This window comes from Cibotium barometz, chromosome 7 (genome assembly GCF_041138505.1).
Source record: "Cibotium barometz isolate CiBa-2024 chromosome 7, ASM4113850v1, whole genome shotgun sequence".
Classification (NCBI taxonomy): domain Eukaryota; kingdom Viridiplantae; phylum Streptophyta; class Polypodiopsida; order Cyatheales; family Cibotiaceae; genus Cibotium; species Cibotium barometz.
The window spans coordinates 44,921,796-44,934,576 of NC_141052.1; the positions used below are offsets into that span (position 1 = coordinate 44,921,796).

Sequence of the window (12,781 nt, forward strand, 5' to 3'; positions counted from 1 at the left end):
GAAGTTTTGTAAGCTTACTTGCCCCTTCCATGGAACTTGAGTGTCATGATGACAGAACTCCCCGACTTTAGAAACTCTAACAAAGGAAGAACAACTTCTGCCGCCTCCACGGGATGCTTGTTGATATCACAAACCAGAAGATCGAAGCTCCTTTCTCTCGTCCATAACATAAGCTCCTCCAACGCATCTTGTGCCTATGCCAAAGAATAATCTTGATCAGCCTTGGCAGAAAAAATCTTTTCATTGCCTTACATTCCACCCCATTTCCACAAAATACATGATTAAAAAAATCATGATAGCAATAAGTTTCATCTTCCAGGTTCCACCTTCTTGCAAATATGCGTGACTTTTTCTCCAAGAATGTTTCTATCTAATTGACCTGGATCAACTGCCACAACATGACACACACTTTTGCTAAGAAACTCCGTCCATGCACCTGGCGCTGCACCAACATCAAGAACTGCAAAACAGGATGTTTAAAAGCAGAATCCAATAAAACCACTACTTTGAGGAATCAAACAATTAATCCACACAAATATTGAGCTTTAACATGAGTATTGACTTGAGATAACTATGACTACACAACCCTAGTATAATAAAGGCCATACTTGCATAGGAGCTTACCCAACATCTCCTGCCTCAACTTGATCCCCTTGACATGCAATGCTTCCTCTAATTTCGAACAAGCCCTGGCTACATAGCCTTTAAAAAGGGCCTCCTTGTCACAAGCCATCAGGTACATATCTTCTCCTTTACCAATTCCATACCTTATGACACCATCACTCTCCACAGCATAAAGACTATGCGAGAAATGATGCATCGCACAGTCTAAATCGGGAAGTTCATCGATCAACCAACTTGAAAGCTCTCTTGGAAAGGTTTGCAAGCGGATTTTAACATTCGTGATTGCCAGAATTTCATGATCGAATTGTGTTGTGTGTATTACATCAGAGTAGGATATCGTTTTCACATCAAGGGTGGCTGCAATTGAAATGGTAAAGTGAGATCATAAATTAGATCTGAGCCATTGGATGATACCTAAACAGTGCATCGGTTGGATGGTTGGGAGAAAAAGCATAGTTTATGAAAAAGCACAGACTATTTTAGTTATGCACGATGCAAGCGTGTGTAGAGGTGGGCCGTTGCATGATGTGGAGCCAAGCAAGAGACATCACCATAGCTTTGTCAAGTATTCCTCCACTAGTACTACTTAAAATACACATCATACTCTTAATAATACCTACCTCGACTGGTGTTCTCTGGTGGTCCTTCCTCTGAATCACAAAACCCATCATCCTTGAGTGCAGTCACTAAGTCCTTGAGATGGAGTACAAAGTTGCTTTTGCTTGCACTTACAGAATCACACCAATAGATTCGTACAATATACCTGCCAAGGTATTTTTATGAGTGATCAAATTCCACTTCCATTAATGTCTGTCTGACCATGCTTCACTTGCCCACCTCACCCTCTTAAGAAGCAGCCCATGATATGCTCTACAAATTCTTTCGGTGTCACTGTACAGTTTTGAAGAAGAACGAGACCTGGTCCCTTGTAGTCAGATGCACCCAGCCCAAGCTCCTGTGCATTGTCACAAAATCTCCTTTCCGAAGGAAATGCCTGTATTGCATAAGTTTCTGTTTAATTAACTGAGACAAAATGATACCCCAAAAAAACAAGAAAACCTTCTAGTAATGATTGATTTTGCCATCAAAACTGATGCAAAACTCTATTGGGCCTGTTTCTTACATTGAAACTGTCCCATACGATGTCTGTTCTCCCGTTGTCACCCTACCTGCTAGCCGCATCTCATTGCCATTGGGCCTCTCGCCTTGGTCGCACAGATCTCATTGTCATTGGGTCTCCCACCTTGGTCGCACAGATCTCATTGCGATTGGGTCTCCACCCTTGGTCACAGAGATCCATGATTTTCAACCCATGCCTAGAGCCGATCATTCATACTTATCCTTCAACATAACAGCCCACAAAACTCTATACTGCCTCTACACCCTCACTTGCTGCCATCATCACTTTAGCCACGTCTTAAATCTTACCTATAATGACAATCTTACATACCTTTATAAGATTAAGATTGGAATATATCCCACCCTACAAATTGAGAGAAAAAGTGCACTTGTTTAACCAACAAACAAACACAAAAAAGGAAACATCAGAAAACCTTTTGCAAAGATAACAAGGAATATAAATTTCTGAAAAATTGAAGTTCAACTCACAGAGTAACCACTAAAACAAGAAACTTTTTTTTTCCCCGGGAAAAAGATCCTTCTACTAGTTACCAAGAAAAACAGCCATAATGGCTAGGTACAAACTCGTCCCCACATGGGGAGCGAGAGGCAAGAAGCATAAAAAAAGGGGGGGGGGGGGGGGGGGGGATGCTCTCCTCCTCCGGCTGACCGCTCTAGGAGGAGAAGGCTATCTCATATAATGGGGGGAGGGGGAAACAACCACATAGGTGGTCTAGGGTGCTAAATGGGTGCTAAATGGGCTCTCCACCATTGTTAGTGAGAAAGGGATCATGACGACATATCCTCAGGAAGGCCTCTCGGTGCTTCTGCATGTGGTCTGCGCCACCCTAAAGCTCCCCCCACTAACCACGGAGGGGGTGAATGATATCAAGCCAGATGCTCCGGATGGACTCCATTGGCGGGTTGAGGGTGCCTTGGCTTCGTTGCATCGAGCTCCCCAGATGTACCACGCAGCAATACTGCTTCGAAGGTCCCATGTCTGGCTAGAACCTAGAGTTCAGTGATCAATAGATGGAGTTGGGACTGGCACTGCAAAAATACGAAGGTGATAGAGACCTGAAGGGCTAGTCCCCCACCCTCCTCCTCATGTGACACGATGGATGTGGCCTCGGTGGCCCAAGCAACTGGGCCCCACATAACAGTGCAGGAGGGGGCCCGATCCATAGTGAAGATGCAGAGGATCCGTTGGCAACCCTACTGAGCTTTCAGGCAATTCCAAAGACAATCATGCTGGGACTCCTAAGGATGGCCACACCTCGGATATAATGCTAGCCTACCTCCAATCGCCAACCAAGTGCCAACCGCCAAGCTCCTATGTGCCAATTGCCACATAAAGAGATTGAACTTCCGTAGCCGAAAACTATCCCACAACCTCTTCCAGAAATCTGAGAGAAAGCATGTCGAGAGGCCCTAGGATTGCCAGTGTGCTCTTGCTGCTGCCCTCAACCTCTCGCATCAGAATCCTATGGCCCAACCGTGCAATGTGTGCAAAATAGGGGGTAACATGACTCATAAGTCTCCTCCATGTCCTTTGGATCATGCCATGTCCACTCCTCTGGGTCCCACTAAAGACACGTGAGAGGCCGGCCCTTCCAAATCCACAAACGCCAGTGTCTCTCTCTGACCACCTTGGCTAGTGGAGGGTCAATCTGCCACTCATGTGCATGGAAACCAATCACCCTCACCCTCTACAAGGTGCATCCCCTGAAATCCTCCAAGAGGGGTTCTACTCTCTCTAGTTTGCCATGAGGTCCAATAGAGAAGATGAGTAAGGCGGAGCTCTCATCTGCGCCATGAACTGCCAAGGGTATATCATACTTGGTGAACACTCCTAGCCATTGCAGGGGAGGAGGGTTTGATATTAGGGATAGCCACTTCGAAGGGATGGAAGAGTCGATGTCGAGACTAAGTCTGTCCTTGCCTCGCATCCTAGTAAGGCCCCTCTTGTGGGCCTCTAGGGTAGTTGTTTGAATGTAAGCCAATCTCCAAGTGACCTAGTGGGACCCGTGCTCAAAGCTCCCCACGATGTGTGCGAGCCCCAAGCATGTGACCACTAGGCAGACAGCCCAGGGGGTTCCAGATCAGAGGCTGTTGGAGGCGCTCCTTGGAGGCTACTGGAGCTGACTGCTGCTGAAGGGCTGGCCTGAGATGATCCAATGGTGGCTTGGCAGCTCATGTTGGGTGTCTAGGCTCAAGCACACAAGAGACTGGCTGCAAATCTGTCCTCAAATGCTAGGCTACAGGCACCCGCCCACATCTCCGCGAAAATCCATTTCGTGCTCTGAGGCCAAGGGCCTCCCAGAATCGGGGTGCGGGTGGAGATTCTAGCTAGGAGGAACTCCTTCTAGGGCTCAACACTTGGAAGAAGGCCTTGAACAATTAACTTGCCCAAAAGGGCACCGCTCTGAATGGAGGGATTGATGAAGCCTATACCACCTTTGCGTTGCAGCTGAATGATCACTCTCTAGGCCACCTTGACCCGGGCAGGCCTCCTGTTGCTGCAAGCCCATACCACCTTTGCGTTGCAGCTGAATGATCACTCTCTAGGCCACCTTGACCCGGGCAGGCCTCCTGTTGCTGCAAGCCCATAGAACGTTGCTAATCAACCGCTAAAACTAACCAATACAAGCCAAGGAGAAGGCCTAGCAGTATGTGATGTACCACATGGTGCGAGAAGAACCTGGTTCGCCACCACAACTCAACCAGCTAAAGAAAGCTTGGCTCAACTCTAGTATAGAAACTTCTTCTGAATGCTCAGAAGAAGAGGGGCTAGTTGCTGCTCAGGGGAGATATCGATGCCCACTTGGCATCCAAGATAACGAACTAGAGTGCCCCTCGAGATCCACCGAAAAGCCTCACCTCGATGCCAAGTCGAGGCGGGCAATGAGCCAACCCAAAATCCACATGACTTGTGCCGGTTGATTGTCACCAATTGGCCGACCATTTGGTCCATCTCCAGTTTTTGCGTCTCGTTCACTTGAGGCCAGGCCGGTGTCTCGTGTGAAGAGGCCAGTATTTTGCTGACATGGATGGGAGCCAGACTGGTGCCACCCGTGTGTTAGCAGGATGGTGTCGTATGGACGAGAGCCAGACCAGTGCCACCCGTGTATGACCTGGACTGTGTTCGACCCATGGGACTGTCACGCCATGGAAGAGCCAGTATTCGTGCCGTGTTTTGCCTATGGGACTGTCACACCATAGGGAAACTCGTGCCTGGAACTGTGTCTTACCTATGGGACTGTCACTCCATAGGAAGACTAGGTTTTTATGTTTTTATGTTGTGCCAGTTTTGTGCCGACAGATATTTTGTACTTGTTCCATGAACGGGAGATATGTCCATGTTACTATTTGCACATGCACACATATTTTGCATGTTTGAAACTGTTTTCGCATGACATGTATTTGTGTGTTTGCCTGCTTGACGTGTTACTTACTGAGCGGGGACGCCTGCCAGTGAGTCGTGAAGTCTGCTCTGTATTCTGACGAGTTTGGGTGCATGTGAACAGGTGGTAAGTATGTCGCACTTGTTGTTTTAATGTTTTATATTCTAACCCTTTAATTTATAAGGTTAGGTGTTCACATTTATTTAAAAGTGGGCACCCTCTTTGGGCACCCACTTAGGGGCCAAGGTGGGGAGCCCCACTTTTAAGTGAGTGTGGGGGTGGGCATGGTCACCTACCCCCACTAGTTCCCCCAAATGCAAACGTGGGTATCTCAAAGTTAACTTCACTCTAATTTTTATAAAAAAAAGGTTTCCCCCTTCAAGCGTGGGCATGATTCGCTTCTTCCTTTTTACGTAAGATCACCTGGCGACCATCTTCCTTGCGCATGTTTACCCCAGGCGACGACTGCTGAATCTATTGTGCTTACGTACTCACTACAGCCATCTCCCACGGAACTGCTGTGCATAGGCGGCTACTGTGTTGCAGCCGGCTGCCACCACCTGAAGGCTACCTGCTTCTGTGCTACTACAGTCGGCTGATTCTTCACAACTCTTCTTCATGCAGGCGCCAAAGCACTAACCTCTGCTGGTAGCTGTGTACTCTCTCTGCTCCCAGGCGGCTGAAGCTTGCTGCGCATGTTCCTCTATTAGGCTGTGCGCATCATCTGCAGCAAGACTGCTGCGCATGCTGTTTTTCCCACAAAGCATGTTACCTCTCCCACACAGGCGCATACTTTTACCTCTACAATAAGCGGCTGCATCTAAAGCTGCTGGCTGCGCATGAATTTCTACAAGGCGACTGTCCACTCCATCTCCAATAAGGCAGGAGGCTGTGTGCAAGCTGCTCATTCTCCCCACGTTGCAGCCAGGTCTCACCTCCTTTGCAAGTGGATGCTTCTTCTCTCACAGCAGGCGGCTGTACCCTTCGTGGTGGTGCTTGTCTTCATAGTTCTACACGAGGCAACTCTTTCTTCAACAAGGGTGGCTTCATATTCTACACAAACACCACAAGTATTGGTTTTCTATCAACCATTTACAAGTAAGTGAATTTCAGATTCCAGTAAAGTATTTTATGTTTAAATCTGTTAAAGGATTCATCCCTCTACGGCCACACCCGTTCGGTGCCGGGTTGTCCAAGCTATATTGGCGAACCTCGGTCCAAAGGTGCTGAGATCGGGAGAGCCAGGCGTTAGTACGAGAGCGCCTGTTTGTGCGTGGTCTCGGAACACCAGTGAGGCGCTCTCCGCGGAGTCCAGTGAAAGCACAGGACCGTAGAGATTGGACCACACTAGTGGTCGTTCTGCTTCGAGCTTCTACATCGAAATTCGAGCCTATTTGTTTGGTACTGTTTTCATATGTACATGGACATTATCTGGTTCTTGGAACCCATGGAGCATTGTATTTATTAAATACTCCCAATAAATATATCATATATTGAGGGGGGGGTCGGCCCGTTCCGGCCCCAGTGCTGGTGTCTATCTTTCCATTTCATTTCATTTAATTTCAAGTTGTATTAAGTTGTCCATTTCAAATTTGTGGTTTTAAAGTTGTGCTATTAAGTGTGTGGGTGTCCAACGGAGTCTTTCCCACTTGACGGGATCGGTTTCATTGGTATCAGAGCACGGTTGTTTCCCTCTTCGTAGTGGGGAAACGAACCTGTGTACTGGACATCCCGCTTTTAGCAAACTTTGAACACAATGGACAGCCAAGGCAACCCTTTGGAAGTACCTAATTCGAGGGGTCCATCTAGTGCTTCTCGTGGGTCTGATGCCCTGCGTGGTAGGCACAAGCCCCTTGAAAGGGTTCTTGATAGTGAATCCAAGGGTCAACTGTCTCCAGGAAAGACAGTTATGCTTGAACAAGAGCCTGATGCTATGAGGGCTGAAATGGAACATATGAGAAAACTTTTGCAGGCTCAAGAGCAAGAGTTAAAGTTCTTGCATGAAGACTCCACATTTGCAAAGTGCTATTGAAGCCAGGAAGGCGGATGCTATGGTTGATGTAACTTTTGAATCAATGGCTCGTGAAGTGGGCAAGAAACCAAGGGAGTTGGCACTTGCCTATCTCCTTCGCAAAGGTGATATCAAAGAGGGGGATGATGGAGAGCTGAAATTCAGAAATCCACCTCGTTTGAAGCAGGGAGATCCCGCATCCCAAAGGCTGAAATCTTTTATGCAAAAGGAAGAGGTGACTGTCACCTCTCGACATGCATCCTCTCCACAAGGCACAAAGCCTGATAGATATATGTATGCCAGTGCTCATGGAGGGCATGAAAGTCACATGCATGCAAGACATGTATCTCATGGTGACAGGTCTGCTTCCAGAAAAATTTTGCCTTCTGAGTTGTCTCATGCAGAGACATTGCCATATGCAGGTAAGCCACATGCATCTGAGTTTCGAGTTCGTGGAGCACATGCCGCCGTGCCCCAAGAAACTTCTATGACGGCCCATGGAGCCCATGCAGACAGGGCTACCCCGTTGGATAAGGGGAAAAGAAAAAGAGAAGACCATGAGCCTCATGCCAGGAAGCTCAAGGAATTCAAAGCAGGTGATAAATCTGTCAAATTTGATGTCTTTCATGGTGAACATGATGCTTCTAAGGTGTTAGCATTTGTGGCACAGTTCGACATTGCTTTTAGCGATGAGGATTTCACAGAAAAGTCGAAGGTGCGCCATGCTAGCATGTTTGTGAAAGGGACTGCTGCCCATTGGTGGATCACTGAAAAGATCACCAAGGATCCCATCTCCACTTGGAAGGAATTCAAAGATAGATTTTATGCTCAGTTCTTGCCACCCAATGCGGAGCAAACTCTCACTCAAAAGTGGGACAGGCTGGAACAAAAAGACAATGAGAGTGTGCAACAGTATGTTAACAAATTCTGGAAAGTGTTGCTGGAAGTGACTCCCTTCATGCAAATCACAGAGGATGAAAGAAAGAGGAAGTTTCGTTCTGGACTGCAACCAGCATATAGATCGGGTATTGAATTGCACCCGAAACATACGTTGCAACAACTCACAGCTTCTGCTCTTGCTACAGAGCAATTGGTGCTCAAGATTAAGCAGGATCAAGGAGGTTCCAAGGGGAAGGACAAGGCTGTCCCAAATCAGCAAAAGGGTGGACAGCCACCTAAAAAGAACTTCCGGGAGCCCTACAAGGGTGGTAAAGCTGAAAATAACACATCTAAAGAACAGGGCCCAAGGAAGAACAAATTTGGCTTAACCCCGGAGCAAAGAGAGCAATATGCTAAGGATGGAAAATGCTCTTCTTGTGGTAGCAAAGACCACATGTTTAGGCAATGCCCAGATCGCAAATCAAAGCACGAGGACAAGCACACCAAAGCTAATGTACATGCAGTTCCTGATGTGCAAGGAAATACAGGTCATGATGCAAAAGAGCGTATGGTTTGCAAGGCTTGGGGGCAAATCAAGGATCAGCCCGCACTCTTTATGTTTGATGACTGTGCAACTGACAATTTCATCTCTATGCAAATGGCAGCTGCATTGGGTATTGAGGTTGAAAACATGGGACCTCAGATTGAAGCCGAAGCTGCATTTATTGGTAAAGAGGTGCAGGTTACCCCTTTGATAGGGAAGTTGCGCATCCATATACAGGGCTACCTTGATAATGAGCATTTCTTAGTTGCTCCACTGAACGGATGTGATGTATTGTTGGGCAAGCCGTGGCACCATAGGCTTGAGCCCTGCAAAGATTACAAGTCTAATATGATTTCTTTTATGCATAAAGGCCGCATGCATCTTATTGATGCTGGCAAAGAAGGGGATTCCATCCCAGTTGTATCACACATCCAAATTAATAAAGCAATGAAAAAGAGTCTTTCAGCGTACTTGGTTTTTGTGCGTGATAGTCTTGTGCCAAATCATCAAAATGTGGATGCTATGTCTAATGATAGGCTGAATTTTCTTTATGCATTCAACGACTGTTTTGCTGACTCGTTGCCAGGTGAATTACCTCCCCAAAGGCCCGAAGATCACCGCATAGATCTTGTGCCAGGTAGTTCTCCACCTAACAAACCCGCATACCGAGTGAGTGCTGCACAACAAGAAGAAATTATGAAGCAGGTAAACGAGCTTTTAGAGAAAGGTTTGGTTCAGCCCAGTTTCTCACCTTACTGCTCTCCTGTGCTTCTTGTTCAAAAGAAGGACGGATCATTCCGTATGTGTGTGGACTATAGAGCTTTGAACAAGCTTACCATCAAGAACAGATTCCCAATTCCACGTATTGATGATATCTTGGATAAGCTTGATGGTTCAGCTTGCTTTAGTAGACTTGATTTAAAGAGTGGTTATCACCAGATACGCGTGGTCCCACAAGATGTCCATAAGACTGCATTCAGGACAGCCTTCGGATTATATGAATTCTTGGTAATGCCTTTTGGTCTCACCAATGCTCCTGCTACTTTTAATCGTATGATGGATAGGATATTCCGACCCCATCGCAAGTTTACAGGAGTCTTCTTTGATGATATCTTGGTTTTCTCCAAGAATGAGCAGGAACACAGAACTCATTTGGTCACAGTGTTTGAAGAGTTACGGAAGCATAAACTTTTCGTCAATGCCAAGAAAAGTGAGTTTTTCCTTTCAGAGATTCATTATCTCGGACATATTATATCCAAGGATGGAGTTACAATGGATCCTGCAAAGATTGAGACCATTCGGAATTGGCCCGAATTGCAAAACGTACATCAAGTACGTAGTTTTCTGGGATTATGTTCGTATTACAGGCGTTTCATAAGGCATTTTGCTATGATTGCCACTCCTCTACATGATCTCACGAAGAAGAAAATTGCTTTCAAATGGACTTCAAAGGAACAGGATGCTTTCTTGCAGCTCAAGCATGCGATCATATGTGGTCCAGTATTGATTATTCCTGACTTGCACAAGTCATTCGTGGTTGAATGTGATGTTTTGCATGATGCTGAGCTTCATATGGATATCTATGAGAAAGAGCTCTTGGCTGTAATTCACGCCTTAAAGATTTGGAAACACTACCTTCTTGGGGCTGAATTTGTAGTCAAGACAGATCATCAAAGCTTGAGATACTTTCTATCTCAAACCAAGCTTTCAGAGAAGCAGATGAGAATGGCCAATTTTCTTTCCATGTTTCATTTTCAGATTGTGCATACTCCAGGAAAGAAAAATGTGGTGGCCGATGCACTATCTAGGAGGCCTTATGTTGCTGCAGTCTCAGTGGCCTCTCATGGAGATCTATCTGCTATGACAGATTTGTATCATTCGGATGCTGATTTTTGCCATATATGGACTGATTTGATGGCTGGTCATTCACATGCCTCTTATGTTATCAATGAGGGTTATCTCATGAAGGATAATTGCCTATGTGTGGTGAAGGATTTGCGTCCAAAGGTTATGGACGAATGTCACGCTCCACCTTATGCTGGTCATAGAGGTATTATGCCTACTACTCGCATGATTCAGAGGTACTTCTTTTGGCCAAGCATGCGTAAAACATCGAGGCTTATGTGCGTGCATGTATTACTTGCCAAAAGGTGAAATTTGACAGGCAAAAGCCTCCAGGTTTGCTTTAGCCATTGCCTATTCCCTTGCAACCTTGGGAAAGTATCACGATGGATTTTATTATGGATTTGCCTAGATCCCAGCATGGGAATGATGCTATTTGGACTATTGTGGACAGGTTTAGCAAGCAAGCTCACTTCTTGCCTGTCAAGAAAACCATCAAAGCTGATCATATGGTAAAGCTTTTTCTTGCTAATATTTTCAAGCATCATGGTATGCCTAAATCCATTGTTGGGGATAGAGATCCAAGGACTACAAGCCTATTTTGGAGGGCTTTGTTTGATAATATGGGTACTAAGCTTGAGTTTTCATCAGCTTATCATCCCCAAACGGATGGCCAAAGTGAAGCTGCAAATTCAGCCGTGTTGGATTTGTTGAAGTGTTATGTAGCAGATCAAAAGAGTGCATGGGAGAAGTATCTTCCACTTGTTGAGTTTGCCTACAACAATACAATCCATGCTTCCACAGGAAAGGCTCCGTTTGAGATTATTTATGGCAGAGTGATCTTGCCACCCATCCTTCGTACCAAGGATGAGATTTTTGCAGCTGATAAATATGTTCGTGACTTGGATGTTGCCTTTGGTTAAGTGCGGACAGCCATTGCAAGATCTCAGGATAAGCATAAAATGGCTGCTGACAAGCATAGAAGGGACATGGAAGTCAAAGAAGGTGATTGAGTATTGCTGAAATTTGAGAAGGCTAGGCTTCGGAAGAGAGGCCAGGACGAGAAGGATCATATCCTAAGCTTTCTCCTCGCTATTATGGACCCTTCAAGGTGATTCACAAGATCAATGAAGTGTCCTACAGGCTTGCTTTACCTAGTCATTGGAAGATTCACAATGCTTTTCACGTGAGTCTATTTCGGAAATATGTGGGGCCAGATCCTGATGAGCCTGTCTCACAGAAGATCCGCCAGAAATTGAAGAGCTTCAGGAGATCCTCCAGCCAGAACAGATTGTTTTTCACAAGGAGAGAAAGCTACCTGCAGGAAAGCTTTCCAGGCGATACCTTGTGAAGTTTAAGAATTATTTGCCTATTGATGCCAAGTGGGTAAATGAGGATTATTTTGCAGATTATCCACAATTGTTGCAGGCATATCTTGAGGCTTTTCAGTTGAGGTCAACTCTTTAGAAGCCCGGGGGGATGTCACCATTTGGTCCATCTCCAGTTTTTGCGTCTCGTTCACTTGAGGCCAGACCGGTGTCTCGTGTGAAGAGGCCAGTATTTTGCTGACATGGACGGGAGCCAGACTGGTGCCACCCGTGTGTTAGCAGGATGGTGTCGTATGGACGGGAGCCAGACCAGTGCCACCCGTGTATGACCTGGACTGTGTTCGACCCATGGGACTGTCACGCCATGGAAGAGCTAGTATTCGTGCCGTGTTTTGCCTATGGGACTGTCACACCATAGGGAAACTCGTGCCTGGAACTGTGTCTTACCTATGGGACTGTCACTCCATAGGAAGACCAGGTTTTTATGTTTTTATGTTGTGCCAGTTTTGTGCCGACAGATATTTTGTACTTGTTCCATGAACGGGAGATATGTCCATGTTACTATTTGCACATGCACACATATTTTGCATGTTTGAAACTGTTTTCGCATGACATGTATTTGTGTGTTTGCCTGCTTGACGTGTTACTTACTGAGCGGGGACGCCTGCCAGTGAGTCGTGAAGTCTGCTCTGTATTCTGACGAGTTTGGGTGCATGTGAACAGGTGGTAAGTATGTCGCACTTGTTGTTTTAATGTTTTATATTCTAACCCTTTAATTTATAAGGTTAGGTGTTCACATTTATTTAAAAGTGGGCACCCTCTTTGGGCACCCACTTAGGGGCCAAGGTGGGGAGCCCCACTTTTAAGTGAGTGTGGGGGTGGGCATGGTCACCTACCCCCACTAGTTCCCCCACATGCAAACGTGGGTATCTCAAAGTTAACTTCACTCTAATTTTTATAAAAAAAAGGTTTCCCCCTTCAAGCGTGGGCATGATTCGCTTCTTCCTTTTTACGTAAGATCACCTGGCGA

General features: G+C 46.1%; 1 protein-coding gene across 4 annotated transcripts in view; it reads right to left on the minus strand.

Annotated features, from left to right (window-relative positions):
* LOC147637063 (uncharacterized) overlaps positions 1–12,781 on the minus strand; it is a 104,974-nt gene that overhangs the window by 47,162 nt on the left and 45,031 nt on the right. For 2 of the 4 annotated variants that reach the window (XM_086800680.1, XM_086800679.1), the window contains exons 2-6: positions 1,467–1,618; positions 1,245–1,387; positions 625–981; positions 327–460; positions 19–194 (exon numbers count right to left, since the gene is read on the minus strand). In XM_086800680.1, coding sequence (XP_086656806.1) covers positions 19–194; positions 327–460; positions 625–981; positions 1,245–1,387; positions 1,467–1,618 — 962 coding nt within the window. Of the gene's footprint in view, positions 1–18; positions 195–326; positions 461–624; positions 982–1,244; positions 1,388–1,466; positions 1,619–1,747; positions 1,910–12,781 lie in introns of those variants that run through there. The other 2 variants (XM_086800682.1, XM_086800681.1) reach the window with 2 other exon arrangements.